Below are 26,646 nucleotides of genomic sequence, written 5' to 3'. Positions count from 1 at the left end.
CCATGCAATCCAATCTTGCAATCTAACACATCATCCTTTAAGCAATCCATCAATTTTGATCCAAATCGGTTGATAATTCATTAGTATGATTCAATCTAATTATTGAATCATAAGGATATATCCTTTTGAATCCAGGTGTTTTTCTTATTGCTAACAACACAATCTGTTGGGTACACATTCTTCTTATAATAACTTTTTATCCTCATCATCAAGCAATCAATTGATCAATTTTTAGCTTGATTTGAAGCATAGTTCTTAGTTGATTTTGGTTTGTTGTGCATGCTTTCTACTTGGTTGTGTTTGTTGCCATTGTTTGCATCTATCATAGTCTTTGCACCCTATTGCCACAATGGTATGATGGTCTTCCATATCATATTGTTATAAAGTATATGTTTATATTTGACCTTTTGATCACATATTTGGAATATTGTCATCCTGGTTTGTTATACCTTGGTGCATAACATCAAATACAATATCAAATCAAGCTGCTTATTTCGTTGCAACATGATGATTATAAATCCTCCTATCCATCCATATCTTCATCATCCCTATTTTCTTTTATGTCCTTTTATCCTTCATCCTTTAATCTTGTCATACATTTAGAGACAACACTCGTGTTCCTCAAACTCACATGTCCTCTTGAGGGGGCATACCTAACTCCCATTCTTCTAGTGATTGGAGCATCATGCTACTAGTACTTATCCTTTTCTATCTGCTATGTTTTATTCTTCCTTGAAATGATGCTACTTTTTTTATTCACAGCATCATTTCAAAGACGAGCAAAATGTAGAAACCTAATTTGTCCATACCTAGATAATTGATTTTAGCCTATCCTAAACCATTAGTTAAATATTTATTATTTATTCAATTAATATATCCTTCTCCTTTTATCCCACCTTATTTTAAGCTATTAATTAATTAAATATTTATCATTTATTTATTTTATTTATTCTTCACCATTTACCCCATTCTATCCTAACCTTACTATTTATTTAATTAATTTCACAATTCACCTTTATCCTCGTCCATTCAACCCTATTCCTTACACTTGTTCACACGGATCACTCTGGAATTGTCATCATGTAACAAGTGTCATTTTCAAATGTCTAAGTCTTGTCTAGATTCATTGAACCTAGACACTTGGACCGAAAAGTCAATTTAATTTTTCATCACATCCATCCATTTAAAGTTAAACCTCTTAATCCTAGCCATTCACATAATGATGTTTCCCTCATGCACCTTCTATTCATAAACCCTTATCCTTCATGTGACACTTGTCATATGGCTACATCTTAGAGCTTAACCCTAATCCTCATTCAATTCTAGCAATCCATCACCAATTGATCCTAGCCCTTGATTTTGCCTCTTGGGGATTCTTTAAAATAGAGACCTCTCATCCTATTTAGATATATGGCTTTATCATATTGTTATGTTGTCCATTTTATCACTCAATCATCTTGATCATGTTGTCATGTTGGATGTATGAGCAACCACATCCAAATCTATCAATATCAATATATGATTTTATCTTTCTAAGGTTTACATGTATTTAGTTTGATTTGGGCTAGCTTATTTTAGTTATGTCATTTGCATACAATACAATTTCTTTGTGAGATCACTCGACCGGCTAGGGAGGATCTTTCACCACTAAAACTAGTGATTCTTGATGAGTATTTTCATCCTAAATCAACCTCAGATGAACTTCTCTATTCACTACAACAATACCTTGTTATGTGTGCAAACATTTTAAATATAAAAATGAGAGCCAAACCCCCTTTATATAGAGTTGGAGGGAAAAACAAGAATTTAAAATGGAAAGTGAATTTCTCTCAAAACGACTCGTTAACAATTTTAAACTAATCATATCCAAGCCCCCCTTTCCCCAAGTATCCAACTTGAAGGGGAACAACTTTATTAAAAATTAAAATACTAAAATGAATAATAAAATGTCATTTAGCACAATAATACAAATAATCCAAACCATTTCACAAAAATCATCGCAAGGCACCAAAAAATAAAAATGATCACATTGAGAAGGAATTGATGTTGAAAATACGACATAAAAATGGGGACATTACAGTACTCCCTCCCCAAAGATTGCTTGTCCTCAAGAAATGCCAACTCATATATTGATTGATCTCGAATAAGACTCAATGTGCTTCCAAGTTTCAAATAAGTCATACATATTAGCTCCTTCTGCTCAAAGTATTGTATTGTTGAGCACATTCAAATGCAATCTCCTAAAGTCTTCCTATAAGAAGAACAACCTAACACTGCAAAATATTAGTCAGTTACTCAAAAAATTGCTCTATAATCACAAATTTGTGACACCATAAGAAAAAATATAAGATAGTAAATATTAACTCCCACATTTTCAACACCCTACACTCTAGCATAATGGTTGCAATTGTAAAGTAATCTATTGTCCAAACCACATGTTCTAGCTAGAAACAAGAAATAAAATGGTTTAGTGCCCAAATGCCCATCCAGCATTAAACTCAATTAGCTAAATTAGTAATTCCCTTCATCTAAAACCATAAACTAACCCTATCATGAGGCTAAATGGTCTGAAAATGAGTGCAACTGAGTATGACATTAGAAGTTTATAGTTTTATTATTGGTAAATCAACACCTAAAATAAAGGACAATAATTGTAGTACTCATAATCATCAACCAAATCAAAAACATTGATTTTTACCTCAGCTAAAATTTTCCTCCCAAGAGTCACCAACATAGTAGAATACCAAGTTTTGATCAAAGACTTGTATGAACACAAATAGACTCAAGATGATTGTAGAGAGAGATAACAATAGCATTATTTTCACCTTTTTTAATCTTAACCTCCCATAGTATGTCTCTCCCATCATCTTTAATTCCCAACAACCCATGTGGATGATCCTAGGCATATGTAATCACCACCAAAATGGCTCCACCATGTTGAGGCCCATCAACCTCTAAGTCACAATAGTACTCCTCTCCTTGTGGTGAATCTAGAGGTCATATGTCATGCCATATTGATCCTATCAACCATAATCTATCATAGAAGCAAACTGTCATAAGAAACTTAGTCTTCCCTTAAATTGTCCACATGTACCTCAAAAACAGGATTACAAAATGCTAACTATACATCCATATCAAAAAGGGAATTAACTAAAATCTTCAAATTATTTACACCTTGTTGTGACTTTGTTTTTGGCACATGATCCATCCTTTGTCATTACTCTCAACATTGTCACTCTACCCTCATTGTAAAATTTTGGCTCCATAGATTTTAAGTGTAGGGTGATCTCACCAAGACAACAAAGCCATTGTATTCCAAGAACAACATGTGTCTCCAAAATTCACAACATATAAAATCTTCATTGAGTTCATAGTGGTTCAATAGGAGTTTGAATTGGGGAATCTTCCTTATGCAAGAAATAGTATGTCCATAAACTACCATGACTCTAAATTCCCCAAAACTTTTTAGTTTTTAACCCTCTTTGTGCTACTATGTCTTCACCAATGAAATTATGTGTAGTACCTGATCAATAAAAGCAATAATTTTTTGCCCTTTCAACAAATCATTTATTTTGAGACTAGAGAGCCTAGCAAGTATACCTCCACTTTCCTTCTCTTCCCAAACTCTTCTGATAATTCATCTTTTTCACTTTCTTCTATTTCATCTTGTTGGTCTAAATTTTTTTATTTGAAATTATTAGTTGAATGCCTCCGATTGATATATTTTTTCAATTTTCCAAATACTTATTTCATGGGGGTCATAGTTCCTTGTATGTGAAATAAAGTTTTTTCCTCCTTAACTCCTTTTTGAAGCCATCTTACATCTTCCTTAAGAATGGCTCTTTGGTTTGAATATTTTCATTTTTATCATGCTTCCTACCTTTTCCATCTTGAAAGGCCTCAAATGAGATTTATTTTGGGAGGCAGCAAAGATCCATACTCCTAACTTTTTCATCTTGAAAGGCCTCAAATGAGATTTATTTTGGGAGGCAACAAAGATCCATACTCCTAACCTTCCTCATAGCCTTCTACAAGCTCAATGGACCAAAGACCTTAACCCATTCTTTAATGGGCTCCATCAATCCCTCACTAAAAAGGAATACCAACCTCCTTGTTCTGATATTAGGAACAATAACAGATAATCTTTGAAACTTTGAAATCTAGGCATCCATAGTAACTCTGGGTCCTTGTCAAATCTTGTGGAGTTTGTTTTTGATATCATTGCAAGTCGTGATCAAATAATGACCAAAGTTTGCCTAAACCGTGATACCACTATTCATAGGTTGTTCTATCAAGACATAATGTAGCAAATTTGATTGACTCATCTTCTGACATCAATTTAAGAGACAAATTATTGCCTAGCTTTTGTATCCATGCTTTGGTTGAAGACTTGTCACTTCCATTGTAATGTGGTAATCCCGCCTTGCCCAATGTCTATTAAAAATCTATGTGCACTAATGGTCCTCTCTGCTAGACTCTACCACCTCCTCTTTCCTTCCTCTGATTTAGATAAGCATTCAATTATAAGTGATGCTCAATCTCATCCAAGAGTGTGTCATACTCAGCATATGCAATCCTCACCTCATTAACCAATGGAAGTTGTACTTCTGGAGCAACTTACATCTCCTCAAGCTATTAATGAAAGAAGTCTAAAGGGGTCTAGGAATGAATCCTAAGACAACTTCCTCTGTATGTTTATTTATGTTTGCTGATTTGAAGATCTTGTTTCAATATTTTGAGCTTGAGTGACTTGTGGAATTCCTCGATTCATCTTGGCAAGCATTTGTAATATCATTTCTAACATAGTATCAATTTTTCTCTCCAGTTTGGTATTATTACTAAATAAACCTTCTCTTCCCTTACCCCTATCTTCCATGACTCTAGATGGGATAGATACGTTAGGCATATTATCTAGAGATACGATAGGTGTATAATCTAGAGATACGTCATTGTTAGTAAATAACGACACCTGTAATCTCTAATCGACTAGAAAAAGTTTCTCAAATAGAACTTGTAGTTTTTATTTCTTTTGTTCACGAGTATATTATCTTAATTCCCTCTCACTCATATATGATACCTTTTGTTGGAAAAAAAATTAATCTTCTTGCCAAAGGAGAGAACATAACATGAACATTGCAAAGAGTTTCTTGCTATTAAGAAATTTTGATTACGAAGTGAGTGCTCATAAATTGTCATCATAGTCTTCATAGAGAATAAGCATACAAGTTTGATGTTCGAATGCAAATATTTCATAAACATGAATTAACGCAAGTACCTTGTGTGGTGCTAAAAATGTGGTATATAGAAAGGCATACACATATAATGAGACAATAAAATGTAATTGAAAAGCTTAATTAAAAACTAGATTAGAAATGCAAACCATAAGCCTTCCTTGAAATGTCTCATTTTCCTCTATTCTTGATGACCTTGAAGGTGTTGGATTGATGGGCTCTCAATAGAACAATGACCTCCAAAGTGGCAACTCAAGAGTTGAGTAGCTATTTGATCATGATTGACTATGGAGATGATATGAAATGCATGATTTAAGAAACTAGATTAATATGATATGATTAATCCAAAAGCTAAATTACTAGATGATTGAAATGAAAATTGCTTATAGTAATGATGCTAAAGCTATGAATGCAAGGGATCCTTACTACTCCAAAATGGAGGATATTTATAGGATTTCCAAGGCCAAAGCTGAGGTGGCAGGAATCAACGGTCCAGATCTAATCTGAAGATATCAAGGGCCAAGATTGAGGAAGTTGGAGAAGAGGTTGGAGGAAGGGACACTTGTCATCTCTGTGGTGACAAGTGTCAAGGAGCCTTGCTCATGAGAGGGCAAGTGTCCAAGGGAGGAGATATGTGGCAAAAGTGCCATGTGTCTCAAGGGGATAATATCCACACCATAAGAGGTTAGGATAAGGAAGTTAGGATGTGCAAGATAGGATAGGGTTAGTTAGACCCAGGGTTAGGTTGAATGGGTTAGGTTAGGGGATGGTTAGGTTAGGTGGTTAAAAGTTAGGAGCTATGTGCTCATTTGAATTTAGAAATTCAAATAATTGGAAAATGATAATTAATCTCAATAAACTTGAGTTTGTTAATCTTAATTAGGGATTAGAAGAACTGATTTATATGGAGAGACATTAATTAATTTAGAATTAATTAATCAAAGGAGGATATGAAATGAACTATATAAATAAATCATGTAGATTTATTTACTAGTAGATGAATAGAGAAATAAATTAGATTGCTTGTGAATTCAATTAATTGGGAAGGGGAATTAATCAAATAACTGCGTATTTAATTAACTATCTTCAGACCATTTTTAGGTGTATACACCTTGAAAAAATATGATGTGAGTGACTTGCAAGGTTCAATGGATGCAAGGGAAATGTGACAAGTTTGTTGTTCAAAATTTGCAGGGAATAGCATCCTGGGAAGCACTTGTAACTCCTTCCCACTGCACATTCAACATCTCCAGCCAAAGCAAATCAACAATGCATACATCCAACGCTGATGTAAGAAAAATTATCTACTGCTACAAGGCTGGAAATCATATCTGAACATTGACTTGGCACATTTTGGACTGTTACAGTCCCCAAACAACGGGTATATCACTTGTTCAACCAACAAACATGCATACTCCACCTTCTCAAGGGTCGAATTAACACCAACCCAATACAACAAACATTAAACAGCCCCCAAACCACCAACAAGGCAATCACAGGTAATCTGAAAGCTATTTTTTTTATATGACAACAATAATGGGACAAGGACCAACAGGGCAATTTGCCTAATAAATTCATTACTTCACCCAAGTGACTTTCTTCAACCTGAAAGATGTTGCAACATAAGCACATGAGTTGGGCATCCTTTTTAGATTGGAAATGATCCCAAAATTTGAGCACCTAACCTTGAACCCCTCACCCTAGGTAACCAACAATGGCCCTAAATGGTACAACCTGCACATAAATTAATGCATGCAACATGCAACATGTAACTTCAAAATCACACCAAACCATGTTGCCAAAGGTCAAAGAAGGTATCTCTGACAAAATTTACTAATTTGGACCTCTAATCATTAAAATACTAGCAAAAAATGATGGTTTGTCCTATTTTCGCAAGTGATACGACCAAGATTGAAAACCTAAAAAAATGATTACAAAAAGTTTTCCAAAAATCCACTCAAAAATAGTACCAAGCACAACCAAAAAAATGACACATCAAAATACGTCAAAAACCTTCATTTGTCCTAAAACACCCAAATTGCAACTATGAAAACACTTGTGATTTCACTGAAATCACTCAACTAATTAGGGAGGATCTTTCACTATCAAAACTAGTGATTCTTGATGAGGATTTTTGTCCCCAATCAACCTAGGAAGAGTCTATGTTCACTCCAACAATATCCTATTATGTGTGCAAACCTTTTAATAATGGATATAAGAGCCAAAACCCCTTTATATAAAGTTGAAGGGAAAAAGAACAATTTAAAATTCAAGTTAATTCATTTCCCTCAAAAAGGCCCTTTACTTCCCTAAAAAAAGCCCTTTAACAATTTTAAATTAATCATGTTGAAGTCCCCATTTAAGCTAGATGTCCTACTTGGGGGGCAAGGTAGCCACAACTTTATTAAAAACGAACACTAAAGTGAATAATAAAACATCACTTTATAACTTTAGTGCAATGATATAAACAATCCAAAAAACTTTTCAAATTGAAACCAAGCAACCAAAAATTGAAATTGATCACATCAAGAAGTAACTGATCTTGAAGAATGATGTTGGATGCCAAAACAGGCACATACTAAAAATAGTCATGTTCTCCAAGAAATGTGAAGAATGACCTAGACAACCCAAAATGCTACAAAGAGTGCCACCATCCAAACCATCATTGGATGCCTAGAAAACTAGAAATAGAGCTCTCTGAGAACCTTGGAATTCTCCTAACTCATCTTGGAACTTATGGGAAACCCTAAAAACTGGCCAATGCTCACAAAACAATATGGCATAAAAATGGGGATAGTGATCACTAGTGCATTGTTAGAAAAAGAGCATGTTGTAGAGTTTAAATCAACAAACAATGAAAAAATCTTACAACACTCTAGCAATGATAGTTCAAGTGTTGAGAAAGAATTCCCTATGTCAAATGTACATTGATTTGACTTCCAAATATAAGTTATGGAGAAGAGTGATTTAGATAGCATCAATCTACTTGATTTAGAAAGTGATTTGTTTAAGGAAATCATTTGTGGGGAACACAATGAGCATACATTTTCATATCAAAGCCATTAATTTATGACTTCGGACCTAGGTGTTTTGACACCAAAATGCAATGACGAGTAAGCCTAGGATGATTCTCTTTTTGAGCATAGTGTTGTATTAATCTCAAAACATAAAATATGCAATGAAGATGTTGAGGAAACTGATTTTAAGAATCAAGGTATTGTAGACAAATTAGAAAGATTGTTGTGTGAAGCTGATTTTGATCAAAGGACTTATGAATTGCATATTTAAAAAAATTAAATGATAGTAACTTAAGATAAGGTTGTGCAAGCCTTAACACATTTTGATAGCACACACAAATTCATTGATAATCTCTTTTGGAAGGCCCAAGTTGAGAAGAGATGAAAAAGAATTGATTGCATGTAGTAAAAGATGCTCTGGAAACAATGAAATCAGATTACTTGAACTTACTTTCAGATAGGGATCATACAATCAAGTTTGTTGAGGAGATCCTTGATGCATTGAAAGGAAAAGAGGAAGAAGTTGATAAGCTCACCTTTGAGCATACGTTAACTAAGGATTCATTGGAGTGTACTAGGTGATGTAAATCAATTTAAGAAGCATGAAAATGAGGAAAGGGCTAAACAAGTCAAGCTGGTGATTGATGAGCTTGATAGGTTCCATCCCGAATTTGATTTAGAGCAATTTCCATGGTTTGTAGGTTCAAAGTTGGAACAAGAAGAGGATTGACTTAATCAAGAGGATAGAAGTAACTTCTAATCTTTGGATAACCCACCCTTTGAACAAGATGCAAAGTCAATCTTTGATAATCCACTCTTTATGATAAATTATGGAACATTATTTGAAATAAGTTATGTGGTTTTAGGGAATTATATAGTTGTTTGATGCAAAGAAACGGGACTCGGACTCGAACTCGGGACTCGGAGTCAGACTCGGCTTTAGACTCGGTTGGACTCGGGAAAGTGAAAAACTCAAGAAATTTAGAGATTTTTAAAGATTTAAAACTTGTTTCATGCACCCTTTATTGAATACACCTTAAAGACACAATAACATCATCAAACTTGGCTCATTTGATTACATACACAAGTATACATCAATCACATAAGCATAAACGCAAATTGTAGCTGAAGGAAATAACAAACATAGATATATAAATATTGTCAAATGTATACAATATTACAAAACTCATGGAATAAAAAATCCATGTCATCATATGATCATCATCAAATGTTTCATACAAATACCAAAGGTAAATACAACTACAAGCCTATGGCTCAGAGGAGCCTATGGTGTCTAAGGTAGGTCCTGGATGATTCGACAGCCATAGCCGCTCCCCGTGACACCATACCATGCTCACCAACATCAGGAACATTCGTGTCACTATCTGCCTCTGAATCTCATGTCTGTGCTCGTGCTCTCCGCTCCTCCTCTGCCATGGCTACAGTTTCAGCCTCTATATCTACCTTGTTGATCCAATCAGTGTCAGACTCGGAGGTTAAATTTTCCCTACTTCTATCGACATAGTTTCCCCCCATATTTTTCGATAGGGGTTTGGGGGCAGCGCCCCCAAGGTGGGGTCTAGGGGCATTGCCCCTTGCGGGGTCAAGGGGCAGCCATGTTGTAACCCTAATTATTCTCATTCTCAGGGGGAGGTTGTAGTGAACAAAGACAATACCATTCATTTTAAAAAAACTTTTTAAAATGTTTTTTTTTTGTCATTTTACTAACCCAGCCAGTAGCCGAGTCTAGGACTCAAGACTCGCCGAGTTTGGCGAGTTTGAGCCAAACTCGCCAACTCAACGAGTCTGGCGAGTTTGCCAAACTCACCAGACTCGGACGAGTCTGAGTCTGAGTCCCTAGGACTTGGCGAGCATGACTCGAACTCGGACTCACCAAGTTCAGGCGAGTCCGGGCGAGTCCCGTTTCTATGGTTTGATGTCATTCGACTCGCCACCAACTATAAAGGTTTTCCCAACCGCCTACAAAGGAGTCAAGCCAGTCATAAAGAGGAGGGAAATTTATTCTTAACGAGTTTGAATATTTATATGAAAATTTTGGCTTAAGTTTATGAATTTTGGCTTGAGTTTATGAATTTATTCAGTTATTATCTAAATTCTTAAATGATTGTCATTACTCTCACCAAAGACAAGATATTGTTAATTAACAAACACGATTAAATGTCATTACATCCTAGGTGCTGCATAACAATGATAAGACGGGCGTTGGAAAAAAAGAACGAATCATGACATTTGAAGCTATTAAAACCCATAAACTCTGTCGTGCCATTTCATCATATTGAAGGCAATATTTTAAGACTATCGTAACCTTCCAAGAAAACTTTGAAACTTTAAATAAGGAAAAGAAGGTGCTGAACCAAAAAGGAAGCCGCCACATATATCAATCGCCCATAATATTATCGGTACAAAGGTTTTAGAGGCATGCAATGGACAATAGAGGGGAGAAAACGAATTTCAAGGAGTCATGGAAGTTTAGTTCCCTTGGCCCCAACCTTCAAATCAAATTTATTTCAAATACCGCTTTGACTATTCGAAACTTTGGAAGAGATCTCCAAGTCATGAACAAGAAGGCATGAGACTTTGGGCTCGCTTGCGAGTTGACTTAGGCAAAGATTTAAAATAAATCGCAAATCATTCTTGAAAATGGACAAGCCTAGGTGTTTCATGCTATGGCTGTTTAAAGGATTTTTCTGCCATTACCAAAGCTTTTGAGTCATAGTCCTCTCCATTTGCACTGGATTTTGGCATACTTGAAGCTGGATGTCCATTTGGGAACTATACTTTGAAGGATAGAAGGAATCGGCATCCTTCGTAGAAATTTAGAATCCCCAAACACTTTGCCAAACTTCGAAGCAGAGTGTTGCATGGTTAGTTTCAGCTACAATCATCTCCAATGCTTGTAGCAGTGAAATAACAGAGTTTTCTTAATATTTGTAAGGCAGTTTCCTCGAGTTTTCAGATTGTTGAGTTAACCATAGGCACATTCAGCATTATTAGCATATCACAACCCAGTACTGAATGCTTATCATGTTACTAGAATCATTCTGGTACTGCTGACGTAATTTCTGAACAGTGTTATTCTGTAGAACAAATAAGAGTGCTTAACTAGGATGATGTAACTTATTATTTGTTGTTTCGCATTTCGCTTTGTCAATATGATTCAATTTCGGTAAAGGGGCAAAAATTATTTAATGCATTTCAGTTATGGAAATTTTCAATCATTTGTCAAAATTCACATTGGGAAATCAAACACTTCTGATATACACATAAAAATCTAGGGTGGTTATTATTACATACATCAAAGCAAATTTTTAACCATCTTTATGTGTTTGAGAGTCAAGAATGTGTTTCTCTGCCTTTACTATATTAATAGTAAAGCAAATTACTTCAATTTAAAAAATATAAAACTATCTATTATAATATCATATACTTTTGAAATACGCATAAAATCTAGGGTGGTTATTACGTACACCAAAACAAATTTTTAACATTGTGTGCTTAAGAAGCAAGAATATGTTTCTCTGTCTTTACTATATTAAGACGAAGCAAATTTGCTTTAATTCCAAAAATATAAAACTATCAAATATGATCTCATATAGAAAAGCACAAAGCAATGAATAAAAATAGTAAAGATCTAAGTTATGTAAAAACATAGAGAAAATATTGATTGTTCATGTTTCTTTATTGTTTTAAGCAATTTTAGTCTCACTTAAATTGATTAAGAAATATGACATGGTATCCAAGCAACTATGTATCAAATATTACAGACTTCGACAAATTGCTAAAAACCATTGTTCCATGGGGACAGGTCCCCCATCCCAAAATCCCCACATTTCAAGATGGCAATATCACCCTGTTGTCCCACCACTGCCACACAAGTCTCGAAAATATCCTCGCTACGTCTCATGGTTTGGGGACTTTGGAGCATCCTCAAGACATTCAAGAGACTTCAAACCTCCACCCACCATTGTTAGTGGTTAATGAAATCATTTACATGTTTTTAATATTTATTAGTTTAAAGTTAAACCATACAAATGAGACTCAGACTTGACAAGGGTGACTCAACTTGGGACTTGAGACTTGACAAAAAAACTCGTCGCAGACTTAACAAAGACTCGACAAGTGAAAAACCCAAGAAATTTAGAGATTTTTAATGATTTAAAACTTGTTTCATATACCCTTTATTAAATAAACCTCAAAGACACAATAGCATCAAGTAGAAGCTTATTTGACCACACACACAAGTATGCATCAATCACATAATTATAAATGCAAATTATAGTTGAAAGAAATAGCACACTTAGATATATAAATATTGTCAAATGTATACAATACTCATGGAATATGAAATCCATGACAGCAAATGTTCCAAACAAATATCAAAACAATAACTAGAAGTCTATGGCTCAAAAGAGTTTGCATCCCTCCTACAAAGGCATCTAAGGTAGGTCCCACTAACTAGTGAGGGTTAGGAGTGGAGGTGCTAATGGGTTTGAGGGGTAGCAATGATAAGCTGCACAAGGTGTTCGATGTGAGAAAAACCCAATGATAGAAGGGGTGTGAGAAAATGCACTTGCATTTCTCCATGGGCCAAAAATGGGGGTTCGGGGGGCTATTGCCCCCCCAAAAAAAAAATTAATTTAGAGAAAAAAAGTCAAAAAATGTCGATTTTGTCATTTTTTTAAATTAAAAAAAAAAAATTGGGTCTGGCTAAATTTAGGCATCAAGATTCCTTAGGTTCGGGCCAAGTCCGCGAGACCCGGGACTTGCCAAAACTTACCCAAGACTCGAACAAGCCCAAGTCCTAGCCCTTGGGACTCGCCTAGGTTTACTCAGCTCAAAACTCTGTCTTGGCGATTTCTAGCAAGTCCCATAATTCTCGTTTAAACTTTACTTAGTATGACAATTTCATTCGCAATTCTTATTTTTATCCCTGATTTTTTTCCCAAACCATATCCACCATTGTTAATGTTCAATGCTGCAACTACGTCGTCATCCTCTCGTTGCCCCCAAACTTAGGCCCTTGGTCTCCCCATCCTTGAAACCCCTCTCCTTCTCCCCTCACCTTCCATGGAACTAAGCGAAAAACTGATAATAATAAATTAGACACATAAATACAAGGTCAAAGGGGCAAATATCTAATAATAATAAATTAGATATCTAAATACAAGGTCAAAGGGGCTTTCTTCCCAAATATTCAACCTATTTTCTATCTACTAATCAATTTAATTGGGGATTAGTGCTACTTAAGAAATAAGTCATCAATATGGCATCACAGTAATACTAATGTGACATGAACAGTTTATTGATTGTAAATTGCTGCCATTTTGACCATAACATACTTCGATTCATCATAATTAATGATGCAGTTGACGTTTTAGAAATTGCTAAATATTGCTAGTAAAACACAAAATATTAATGATGAGCACACAGTTATACTGAGAGGATGGGAGGTGAATCAGTATAACGATAATCTTTACTTTCTACAACATAATGCCATATTTAAAACTTGATCAATCATAATAACATTATTTACTCAACATCAATAATCATGCACATGATATTTACGTGAAAACCCTTACGAGAGAAAACCACAGAAAATTCTTTGCTTACAAAATAATCTCTTACAAATTTCGTGGGCTCCAACCTACTAAAGGCACCAACTCCTCGTTCAATTTATGAGCACTTGCCCTCTAGAGGCACCAACCCCTCATTCAATTCATGTGTTCTAGCCCACTAGAGGCACCAACCCCTCATTCAATTCGTGAGCACTTGCCCTCTAGAGGCACTCAGGCAAATTCGTGTATTCTAGCCCAGTAGAGGCACCAACACCTCATTCAAATTGTCTTCACAACAGTTATACCACTCTTCTTCAAACTGTTATAATTCCCTTTTCAAATCTGCTATCAACTGATCATAAACCTGCCACAAAACTCTTTTCACGAGTCTGCTATAATGCAGCTCTCATATCTCCTTCAAATCTGCTAATAATACTTCTCACAGTCTCCTTGTATAATGACATCAATGTCAATATTTCCAACTACTAATGGAAAGTTATTGCCTTTAAGCCACAGAGGTCCAGCTGCACCTTTCAGCTATGTCATATAAAGTGGGAAAATGAAAAATGTTCAAGACAATGCCACCTTAACAGTTTTGGGTAGGTGAAATTAGTGTGTTTGAATTTATTTATTTTAAATAACCAGTGGACTATTCCAGATCTATAAAAATTTGATACAGAGGTCACATGAGTCTGAAAATGTCTCTTAGATGCATTAGAACAGGGGAAGCAAGTTCCAACAACATTCCATCTTCCGAAACTCATTTCAGAAAGGAACTGCCCTGTAAAAGGAAGCTGGGTTATGTTACCTTTGGTTGAATCAATTATAAGCCTTTAGGCAAAAGAAAAAGCAAGTTCAACACTGACAACCTTCAGACCGTTTTTATTTGTTTGCAAATAATTCACTAAATAATTTCAAACATCAGAAGCTTTTATTGTTGTGTGCAGGTATCAGTACTCGTTTCATTAATTATATAAAAATTAACGCTAATCAATTCATCATTGTTGTTTCGAAATGTAGTTCATTGGTTAACAAATCTATAAAATCATTAAGCTATTGCCAAATACACCTATATTGCCAAAATCAACATATGAAACGGATGATATCCAAGCACAAACAGAAACCGTATAAAGACAAATACTCATGTTGCCGTAATTATAATAAAGATCGAGTATAAAGATGAGAAAGATTTCTCTTAATACAACTAAATGCAAAATTAGAAACTTAATAACAAAACCTGAAAAGCTATCTGCCAACATTACCACAAAATATACAGGAAATGATTTGAAGCTTATATTTGAAGTTGATAACACCAAGGATATCCTATCATGTGACAATAGTGAATGCAATTATACAATTGTGTAACTTATATCTTGTTTAGTTTTGTCACAATAGCAACTCTAATACATTGATCAAAAGAACCGAATACTGCCAGCCCTTCTTTGTCTGGACTCCTGTAAATTAATGATTGCATAATTAGTACAAAATCAGTATTCATTTTGTAAGAAATACCTAGTACACTAGAAAAGGTGTTTGAAATTTTTGTAGCTAGATTTTACCAATCAAAGCATGCAACTGGCTGAGTAGACAATGGCTGAGAAGATAGAAGATTTACTTTATCCGTTATCTGCACCAAAACCCACAGGAATAAAATACTATATCAATATACAAGTGCCAACAAATGATGATGAGTGATCGTCTCATACTCAGGCCTAGCCACAAGAAATGTGGAAATAGTTTTAAGAGGCCTTGTTTGACAGAATGTAGAAGACGAGTAGCAACTAAGAGAAAAAGATCAATAACTTAATAAAACTAATTTCTCCTTGTGTAATCTAAAACTATATAAGATTAATTAAAAACTACTAATATAAAATATTACCAGGGAATTGTTAGGGTTTCAAGCAGATCCGAAGCAAATATGAACTAACAATTATATGCAGATTTAAATACAAAAGATAAAGAAATAAAACAAGACACAGATAACACAGAGATTTAACGTGGTTCACCCAGAATGGGTTACGTCCACCATACACAGCCGTCCAATCTTTCTTATTATCCAGCAAAAATAGTACATCAACCTTACAATGCCTTAAGCATCCCAGCCGCTTATAACATGCATTTTTAGGGCAACAAACAAAGTCGGCCTTTTTAGGGTTTTATTACGTGCTGAGTGTACAGTACTTTGCTGATCAGTCGCCACATTTCAACAGGAATGCTGATTTACTCAAGTTTTCTGTAGTTTATCTATTAATAGTCCTAAACCACAGAAATCATATTTCTCGAACTCGGAAAACACACCAAATGTTTCAGGATAAGAAAATATGTGAATAAGGATCCTAGAAAGTCTATTGGATGACTGAAGACAAGGTGAGTATATCTATTGCAAGAAAACAATATTTAATGTCCACGAGTGTCAAAGGTAGGTTAATGGATCAAGTGGTCATGGATCCTTATTGAAGTTGCTTGGTTTGCAAAGAACCCACCAGAGATCCATTCATGGATAAGGGCAAGTGCAAGTCCAGGGTGACTTTGACCCAAAGAAACGGGACTCGGACTCAGCTCGGACTCGAACTCGGCTCCAGACTCGGCTCCAGACTCGACTAGACTCGAGAAAGTGAAAAACTCAAGAAATTTAGATATTTTTAAAGATTTAAAACTTGTTTCAGACACCCTTTATTGAATACACCTTAAAGACACAAAAACATCATCAAAATCGGCTCATTTGATTACATACACAAGTATACATCAATCACATAAGCATAAACGCAAATTGTAGCTGAAAAAAATAACAAACATAGATATATAAATATTGTCAAATGTATACAATATTACAAAACTCATGGAATAAAAAATCCATGTCATCATATGATCATCATCAAATGTTTCATACAAATACCAAGGTAAATAGTAAATACTAAATACAACTACAAGTGTACAAGCCTATGGCTCAAAGGGCCGTGCACCCTCTTGCCCTAGCCCCCTGCGAAGGCGTTTAAAGTAGGTCCTGGATGATTCAGCAGCCATAGTCGGTCCCCGTGACACCATGCCATGCTCACCAACATCAGGAACAGCTGTGTCACTTTGAGTCTCAGTATTTCCTATCTCTGCTCGTGCTCTCTGCTCCTCCTCTACCATGGCTACAGCCTCAGCCTCTATATCTACCTGGTCGATCCAATCAATGTCATCATCACTAAATACAGTTGTAGGAGTCCCAGGAGCTGTCTGATTCTCATTGGCCCACTCTGCTTCAAGATCAACCTCATCTAGAATGATAGGAGACATGTCAACTAATGCATTCTTTCTCATTCTCGGGCGGAGGTTGTAGTGAACAAAGACGAGATCATTCATCTTCTCCACAGATAATCTATTGCGCCTCTTGGAGTGTATGTGCTCAAACATACTCTAATTGCGCTCACAACCTGATGCGCTGCATGGTTGGCTCAAGATGTGAATGGCCAACTTCTGAATATTTGGTGTCTCTGGGCCAAAAAAGTTCCACCAATGATCTGAGTTTGAAATGAGAAAAATAAATAAAATCAGTCTCTCATGAACTCATTTAACAAGTTACAATATAGTATTGAATAAAACTAAAATTAAGCCTTACAATTTATTTTTACCTGGCATCATAGTTGTCCTACCGTCTTTGGCGACGAGACGAGAGAAGGTCTCCCCTTGTGCATCTAAGAACAACTGTAGCTCTCGAAAAAGGTCTATCTAAGAAGTACCAGCATGTCCCATCTTCTCCATGATTGCATATAGCCCATTAAGGACCTCCACATCAGCCTTGAAAGAAGGGATAAAACGAAATGCCGGATTCAGATAATAGGCTACCGCATGGATGGGCCTATGAAGCTGATGATGCCATCTCCTATCAATGATCTCCCAAATGGGACCATACTTGCTCTCATCTCCTCCATAAACGAATCTAATGGCCTCCTTCGCCCTATCCATGCCCTCATATATATAGCCCATTGCGGGCTTATCTCCATCTGCAACTCGCAACAAAACCACCAAGGGCTTAACAAACTGCAAAATTGAAAATATTGCGCAATTTAGAAAAATGAGCAAATAAGAGAATACATATAATAAGTTAAAATTTAAATTGTAGAATTTATAAAAAAATTACCTTCACTATCTCATCACAAGGGACCCAAAAGCCTTGCTCATCAAAAATGCAATCTGCCATATCTTTCCCTGCAGGGGTGGTAGCATAGGATGAGGAAGACCACTCCTCACCAACAATCATACGTCTCAAGGCAGACTTAAACCTAAGCATGGACTGCAATGTGAGGAAGTTTGTGGCAAATCTTGTGATTCTTGGACGAGCTAACTCCTTTTGCTCTGTGTATTGTCTCATAAGAGCCAACACCCATGAATGATTATATACAAATTTGCAGACATTTCTTGCCCTTTCTACACATCTCTTGACCCATGGGATTTTTCCAATATCCTCCAGCATGAGGTCAATGCAATGAGCAGCACATGGAGTCCAAACTATAGATGGGTGCCTCTCCATCAATAGTCTACCTGCAGCAACATAATTTGTTGCATTGTAAATTGTAATTAATGGAGTACAAACTACAAGATAGTAATTAATTTGCAAACAAAATTAGTTTGTAATCAAAAGTTTACCCGCAGCAACATAATTTGTTGCATTGTCGGTCACCACCTGTACCACGTTCTCCTCACCCACATCTTCAATCACCTCCTCTATCTGCTCACATAGGTAGGTGGCATTCTTGCAATGGGCGGAGGCATCAATGGACTTGATGAAAACGGTGCCCCCTGAAATAAAAAAATAAAGCTAGGTCAATGATCATTCAATAAACCATTAGATAAAAAATAAAAAATTAAAGACTATATGAAACTAAAATTAATCAATCACCTGCGGAAGAAACAAGAAAATTAAGGAGAGTTCTATTTCTCCTATCCGTCCAACCATCAGTCATGATGGTGCAACCTTTAGTGCTTTATATCTGGCGTTGTTCATCTAAAGCCTTCTTCACACCATCCACCATTTGAGACAAAATGTGTCCCCTCAAATCACTCTCACTAGGGGCTTTGAACCCCGCCCCGCATATGGTAATGGCATCAACCATTTGTTGCCAATAAGGAGACCTGTCGCAAAGAAACTCAATGAGATAAGTTAAGTATAAAAATTCAATGAGATAAGTATAAAAATTAAAACAATCAAAGTTAGTAAAACATTCACTTGGCTACAAAGAATGGAATACAGCTGTAGCTCCAAAACCTGCCAACTGCCATTTTAGCAGCATCATGGACCTCCTTGTTCCAACCCATGCCCTCAAGCGATGGTTAGGACCCAGGAGTAGTGCGAGGCACAAAGAAGGAATCCAACCTAGATTTACGAATCCTAGGTCCAATGGTAACACTCCCACTACAACTACTAGTAGTAGGAGCATGAGAAGTGGCAGTGGCATTGCCACTTATAGAAGCAGAAGCAGAAACGGAAGCACCAGCAATAGCAAACTGAGTGAGACAATATGGAGGTAAGGAAGAAGGACCTCCAACACAACCTAACTGTGTCCCTCTTCCTAAAACTGTCTCTCTCCCAATGGCCGCTCGATCCTCCTTTTGTTTATTTTTCCTTTCAATCTCCTCAACCATTACATAACATTCACGTACGGCCTCAGGGACTGCTTTTAGGCATGGTTCGGCATCATGTCCACGCACACCAGCAATATGGTATTTCAGCCTATATATACCTCCATGGAATATTGTTTTGCAAAACATACATTTTGTTTGCCCCTTTCCTTGCCCTGGCAAATCCTCATGATATTTCCAAGCAGGGTCCTTTCTAATGGGGGGTCTAGAAACTGAAGTAGACATTTTAGGATAGTTTTGTGAAACTTGAAGTTGAGGCAAATAATAAAGTGAAGTTTGCTGCAATAAAACATTACAAATACAAATAAAATTAATACATATTACATACATTCAAAAAAACTAAAGTAGGGTTTGTCAAACCCTACTTTAAAAAAAAAGAAATTTACAAACCCTACATAGTACAACACTACAACTACATATTACATGCTACATACAAACATTCAAAATATTTTGAAAGAAAATGTAAAACTTTCAAAATAAATGAATAGAAAATGGAATTTTTTCATACAAGAAACAAACTAATCTTCAAAAAAACAACTGTACCTCTTACAACAAGCTTGAAACGAGTTGCAAAGTCTTCCTATCCAACTCTTGATGCACCAAATCAAAACACAATGCAGCTCCAATGTGACAAATTGAAGAAAACTTGAGCATCCTCCTTGCTGGTTTTTCTTCTATGCACCCTTGTTTTTGTTCCCAACTCACTTTACTCCTTTTTTTGCAAGTGAATGAAATGAAAGTCACTTTTAGGGATAGAAGATAATTAAAATAAAAAAACGGACTTAAAAAAACATTGCAAAATAATTTTTTTTTGTGTTTTCCTTTTGGCTTGACACCGGCCGAGTCTGGGGCTCGAGACTTGCCAAGTTTGGCGAGTTTGGGCCAAACTCGCCAACTCAGCGAGTCTGGCGAGTTTACTCGCCAAACTCAGACGAGTCCAAGTCCGAGTCCCAGGGACTCACCGGGCCTGACTCGTACTTGGACTCGCCGAGTCTGGGCGAGCCCCGTTTCTATGCTTTGACCAAAGAGATTCCCTCAAACCTCGGGAATTTCTTTGAAAGAAGCTGATTATTTGTGTGACATGTACAGCATTTGTTTTCAGCCTCCAAGTAAAAAGTCAATCAATGGGACATGAATATACATCCCCATTAAAAGAATAAACAATAAAACCCTACGAGCTAAAAAGTGACTAAGACTAAAACTAATTCAGTAAATCAACAGAATAATAACGAGAGGAAAACTCAAAGCAGATAAATCCTAAAGATACAAAGAAGTACAAATATAAATAACAAGACAAGGGCTGGATCCCCAAAGGAAACAAGATGCAAGTAAAGACTGAGGCAAGGAAGGAAAGAGAAAAAGATAACAAATGTCTTGAGATGCCAAAATATGGCAACTATTGGAACGCCAAGATCAAAACACTGAGTAGAAGACAACGAAACAATCATTCAAACAAACAAGTATTAGACAAAAAGAAGCCCCTCAAAAAATGTCAACAGGATCTCCTTTGAATTCCTAAATTTGCACAGCAGGTTCACCGACACTCCTCTTGTCCCTTCAAGCATTTGTAAGATGCATAATCTATATTTTCATAGGTCTGTGACAGAGTAGTCAGAAACTCTTGTGTCCCTCCTTGGGCACAAGTATCCCCGTATCCGAAATGGATATGTATCCGATGCAGCCCGGATACATGTCAAATACTGTACCCACGCATGCCCAAAAAACCTTGATTTCCAACCGAGCCAAATACTATGTTATTTGATTTTTTCAAAATTTGACATAAATCTTCTTAAATTTAATTTTAAAAAAATTTATATTCATGCAATTTTCTAAAAAAATTGGTATAAATGAAACCTACACCAAATGAGAAAGACAAATGAAATGTTTTTTTATTTCAGCAACCCATTTTTTTTAATTATCTTCCAATACAACTCTACTATTTTTGCATATTGTAAATTGTTAAATCAACTTATAACTATTCATATAGCAATTATGTGTCTATAATGCTTTTTAAGTAATGAAAAATCTCCTCTAATAACTTAGAAAATTGTGTCAATTATATGTGTATGTGTTTTTTATGAATGTCGTATCCAGCTGCATCCATATTAGGGGTCATAAAAAATGGCCATATCTGTATCTGATACCGTATATGTATTTGTATCCGTATCTGTGTCCACGCAACAATATTCTAACATATTCTTTCTAAACGCCACCATATTCTTTCTAAATGTTTATAGCATGCATAAACAATGTTCAATCTACCATCAATTAAGAATACAATTACAAATATAAATATGACAAGAAATTATAAAAAAATTCTAATGTTTTTTTGACTGAAAACTTACGCTTCCCAACACCATTCCTACCCCCACCCATAGAGAGAGAGAGAGAGTACCCCATATGGTCTTCCTTCCATACTTTTGAGGGAACGCTTGCTAGGGTTGGAATGTTTATAAAGGGATAAGGATCCATCCCCTCCAAGAACCATAAAAACCTCCCGATTTTGTGGGAGATGCTTCACTCCCCATATTGTTGTTCCAATGGCCATCTGCATCAGCAAGATTATACATTTCATTAGTCACACAAACCCTTTAACTCTTATCTTTGGCACTTATAATGGAAACATCAATAAAAGATGAAAATGGTAGTTAAAACATGCTAATGAAATCACATTGCAGACCTTTTCTCATAGTTCAAGACAAGTCAATAGACAAACCACGATAGATACTGCCATAAACTTGTATTATGACATTAAAAACAACAAATAAGAACAGAAAATATTACAATCCTTGAATTTATGTAAGAAAACTCTTTGGACTCCATTCAAATATCTTTTTATGTAATATGCTACGAAATTATTGTAAAAACCCACTTTACCTGCAAAACATACTTTATATCATGTACTACTTCTAGGGTGATGTCATGGCCACACCTACAGGTAGTATTAGTCTTTTGGGAGTGAAATGATAGGCAAACTCATGGTAGAAAATCTCAGCCTGACTTCCATAGACTCACAAATCAAAATGCCAAACTGACAAGATTTGCATGCCAAGTCTTGTTAGGTAATTGCCTAGTCATAAACGAGCTTTTACAAATAATTCGGCAAGTTCCAAATAAAAACAAGAGCCATGCCTGAACTCACCTGTATGAAAAATATAAAAATTGAGCATTAAGACATGCATTCATTTCGGTTTTTTTTGGCTCATTTGGTCTTCCAAAGGTGAAAATTGAGCTAAGAGGAGTGATTGTAAAAATGGGGGATTGGAAAGTGCTTTCGAAGATTGAATGGTGAGAGTATATTTGACAAAGTCATGTATTCCTTTTTTCATTTTCTTTTTCGAATTTTAAAAGTCAAATGCTGAAAGTCTAGCTGTTATCCTGCCCTTTTTTCAAACTTATTTTCCAACCCTTTTTGCTAGCGCTGCATTCTCTTTTATCTTTTAAATGTTCTCTTTCTTCTATTTTTTAAACTTCACTATCTTTTAGGGTTGGTGCCCTTAAACATTGTAATTGAAGTTTAAACTGTGAGGCTGGATTAGGATAGTAGATCTTGGCAGCATTTCTCACCGTGGTTTTCCCATCTTGGGTTTCCACGTAATCTTTTATGCATTGGTTTCTTTGTATGGTGTATCTTTCAAATTTCAATTTGGTATTTTCATTTCAAAATTAAGTTTATAACCTTTGAATAAGTTTTTCAAAAGAATTAATTGGATAAGAGTTTAAGTTTTATTTACTACTGATTCACCCCACCCCCCTCTCAGTAGTAAACCTGTGTTCTACAATTGGTATCAGAGCTAGTGCTTGAACAAGACCCAATCTGTCTAAGCAGATCCTGTCAATAGAACACATGGCTAACTTGAAAGGGTCTTTATCTAATAAGGCACCTTCGTTTTATGGCACAAACTATGGGTTCTAGGGCATTAGAATGGAAAGTTATATTTCTTCCTTAGGGTTGGATGTTTGGATGGGAGTAGAAAATGGTTATACTATGCCCAAACTCCCTTTAACTGATCTTGTGAAGAAAAAGGATTATGAAAACAATGCCAAAGCTAAAAAAGTTATACTATGTGGTTTATCTAACACTAAGTTTGTCAAAGTTGTGCATTGTAACTTAGCCAAGGAAATTTGGGACAAACTGAAGAGCATTTACGAAGGAGATGACAAGGTGAAATAGGCCAAACTACAAACATACTGGGATCGGTTTGAAAGTTTAAAGATGAAAGATGAATAATAGATTGCAAACTATATTTTAAGAGTGGACGGGATAGTGAACACAATCAAGGGCCTTGGAGAAGTAGTGGAAAACAAAGCAGTGGTGCAAAATATTCTAAGATCTTTCCCCTCCAGGTATAATGCTAAAATTTCTACTATAGAAGCTAGAGATCTTAAACACATTACTATTGATGATTTGCATGGAATACTAACTGCTTATGAAATGAGAACGTTTGATGAAGACACTAAGAGAGAAACTATTTTTAAAGCAACAAAAAAGGCAAAGGAAGAAAGCTTAGAGTCAGACAATGATATGGATGAAGATCTTGCAAAACTTGTAAAGAAATTCAAAAGGGGTTTCGAAAAATATAAAGGGAAGCTACCTTTCAAATGCTTGAACTGTGGGAAGACTTGTCACTTTGCTGCTAAGTGTCCCTATGCCAAAGATGATCAAGACAATGAGGAAGGCTTCAAAAAGAAGAATATAGGCCAATCTTATTACAAACAGCGAGATTTCTCAAAGAAAAAAAAAGTTTGTGTATTGAAGAAGAAAGTTCAAGCTCAAAGGTTGATGATGAATTTGACGGTGAAGTATTGTTCATGGCGATTGGTTCGCCAGATCAAAGTTATTAAGATGATGTTGAAGAAGGTGAAATAGATCTTGAAGGAGAACTACTATGTGCTTTAGAAGAAATCAAGAGAATGAAAAAGGAGAACTCACAACAAACAAATTTCAGCATTGAAGGATAGTGAAGTCCTAGAGAACAAACTTGAAGAAGGAAATGAGATGATCATCAAGTTAAAAAGTGAAATTGAAGAGGCCAAGAAAAGGGAAGAGGTCATTCATTCCAAATTATTGTCTAAATCTAAGGAATGTTTGGTTTTAGAAGATAAACTAATATCCTTACAACATGATCTTGAACAATACTAAAATGAATCTGAAATAAGATCAAAATTTGTTAAAAGTTCTAACATGTTGGATGAGATGTTAGCTAGCCAAAGGTTTGATAAAAACACATTAGATTTGGGTCATGAAAATGGTCAGAATTCTAATAATCATTTCAATGAAAAAGAGACTAATGTTGGATTTGTTAAGAAACGAAAAAAGGTATCCACAATGGCATCCTCCGACAAGAAGAGTGACAACAAATAGGTTTTATTCCTTTTATGGCTATAGTAATCTATGTAATTACTTTGGTCATAAAGCAATAGATTCTAGAGTTGTACCGAGCAAGAAAATCAGTTTTGTTAGAATAGAAATCCTTTTGATTCCTTAAAGGATTACAATGTGATCTATTTTAATTGTCAGGATGTTGGTCATATTGCAAAGGAATTGTTATTTAGGTTTTGTAGAAAAGAAAAGGGCTAAGAACAGGTTCTTCGGGAAAGAGACTAAGAAAGTGCAGAAGAAGAAATAAGGCAATAAGTCTAAAAAGTCCATGATTGCTCAAATTGATCCTAATGCGAATAAACAAAACCTTTGGATCATAGACAGTGGTTGCTCGAATCACATGACAAGTGATAAGAGTAAGTTTATTACTTTTACTAATTGAAAGAGTGGTGTAATAAAGTTTGGTGATAAATCGTCAATACAAATTCAAGGTAAAGGTACTCTAAGCATTAATTATACTTTAAAAGTACATAATGTTTGGTATGTAGAGAAACTGGAGTATAATTTGTTGAGTGTCAGTCAATTATGTGACAATGGATATTTGGTGAGCTTTAATGCTCAAGGGTGTGAAATTAGAGAAGTTAATTCGGGCAGGTTGGTCGCTGAAGGGAATCTTACGGAGAGCAATGTCTACGATCTGAGAGAGATAAAAGGGAAAAGTTGTTGTTTGTTAAGGCAAGTTGATAAGAGTTGGCTTTGGCATAGACGGAAGCTTGGAGTTTTGGCCTCTCCTTCTCTCTAGTTCTGTTTCCATATCAGCATCTGCTTAGGGGGAGCGTTTTATAGTTCAAATTTGTTGTCCCTGCCCTTTGTCATTGATGTCAAAGGGGGAGAAATTGCAGACATTTTCAGTGTTTTTCAAAGTGCAAATTCTTTGCAGCTTTGGTGTTGAAGATAATGCTTTGTTGATAATCTTTCAGAATTGCAGTGTTCTTGGTGGTTTATTGTCTGAGTTGTTGTCATTCAAAGATTTCATAGTCCTAATACCTTTCAGATTTCAGTGCTTATACCTTTTAGATTATCATGTTTTGGATTGATCAGTATGAATAAGTTTTGTTGCAGGGTGGAGTTTTGACGTCAATGCCAAAGGGGGAGATTGTTGGCATACTTATCATTGATGTCAAATTGGATTATCACTGATGTCAGATAAGAATCAGATGGCAATAATATTCTGATTACTGATAAACAATAGCAAACTTGGATATATGATTTGATGAATTAATGGCAGCAATACCTGATTTGTTCCATATTGTTGATTTTGTACAAATTCAATGATCGAACTCTTTGTAGCATTATACGATCTGCATTTGATTGGGTAAAATTAAAATGTTTCTAAATTAGCAAAAAACATCAGAAAGAATGGTATTTCAGAAATTAGTATTGTCATATGGTTTGCTTTGTAGAACATAGTTCTCAGAACTATATTATTGTGCTGCACAGTTGTTCTTGATCAAACATTTCTGATAAATTGCATTCGAAAAATAAATTTTTGATTACCTCTTGCTTCAGAATCAATGATTATATTTTATTATTTAGAATACCTTCACCATTTTGTTTTGTGTTTCTTATAATACAAATGGCGGTTGAAATGAATTGGTTTGAGTTTTCATTGAAAACAAATAACTAATTGTAGTTATGTGAGAGTTTTCTCACTATCAATGATTAAGTATTATATCCTTCAGCAAAATAAAAGAGGTTTTAATTGATTGTAACTTCCAACCATATCGGTTATGACTGCTCATCAACTGCATATTCGATAGAGAGACTTATTAATGGGGTGTGTGATCGCATTGTTGTGGGTGATGAATATTGTT

The 26,646-nt window shown here is 35.5% G+C and overlaps 2 protein-coding genes across 7 annotated transcripts in view; both read right to left on the bottom strand.

Moving 5' to 3' along the window:
- Positions 1 to 14,952: 14,952 nt before the first annotated feature.
- Positions 14,953 to 26,646, bottom strand: part of LOC131064127 (dynein axonemal assembly factor 10) — a 159,930-nt gene continuing 148,236 nt past the window's right edge. For all 5 annotated transcript variants that reach the window (XM_057998161.2, XM_059221717.1, XM_057998160.2 and 2 more), the window contains 3 exons: positions 21,845 to 21,997; positions 15,384 to 15,451; positions 14,953 to 15,278 (listed from right to left, as the gene is read on the bottom strand). In XM_057998161.2, coding sequence (XP_057854144.2) covers positions 15,191 to 15,278; positions 15,384 to 15,451; positions 21,845 to 21,997 — 309 coding nt within the window. In that variant the 3' untranslated portion in view covers positions 14,953 to 15,190. The remainder of the gene's footprint in view (positions 15,279 to 15,383; positions 15,452 to 21,844; positions 21,998 to 26,646) is intronic.
- On the bottom strand, positions 16,373 to 18,679 carry LOC131064126 (uncharacterized). 2 transcript variants are annotated; one of them, XR_009372719.1, is made up of 3 exons: positions 17,951 to 18,450; positions 17,442 to 17,850; positions 16,373 to 17,330 (listed from the first exon to the last, which is right to left on the bottom strand). XR_009372719.1 is itself a non-coding variant. In XM_057998157.2 (3 exons), exons 2-3 carry the CDS (start codon positions 18,338 to 18,340, stop codon positions 17,539 to 17,541), a joined length of 702 nt encoding a protein of 233 aa, XP_057854140.2. In that variant the 5' UTR covers positions 18,341 to 18,351; positions 18,457 to 18,679; the 3' UTR covers positions 16,373 to 17,538. The 2 variants fall into 2 exon arrangements, 1 of the variants encoding a protein (XP_057854140.2); XM_057998157.2 differs by adding an exon at positions 18,457 to 18,679 and having other exon boundaries at positions 16,373 to 17,850; positions 17,951 to 18,351.

Source organism: Cryptomeria japonica, chromosome 5, assembly GCF_030272615.1.
Source record: "Cryptomeria japonica chromosome 5, Sugi_1.0, whole genome shotgun sequence".
Taxonomy (NCBI): Eukaryota; Viridiplantae; Streptophyta; class Pinopsida; order Cupressales; family Cupressaceae; genus Cryptomeria; species Cryptomeria japonica.
This window is presented reverse-complemented; position numbering and strand designations above follow the sequence as displayed.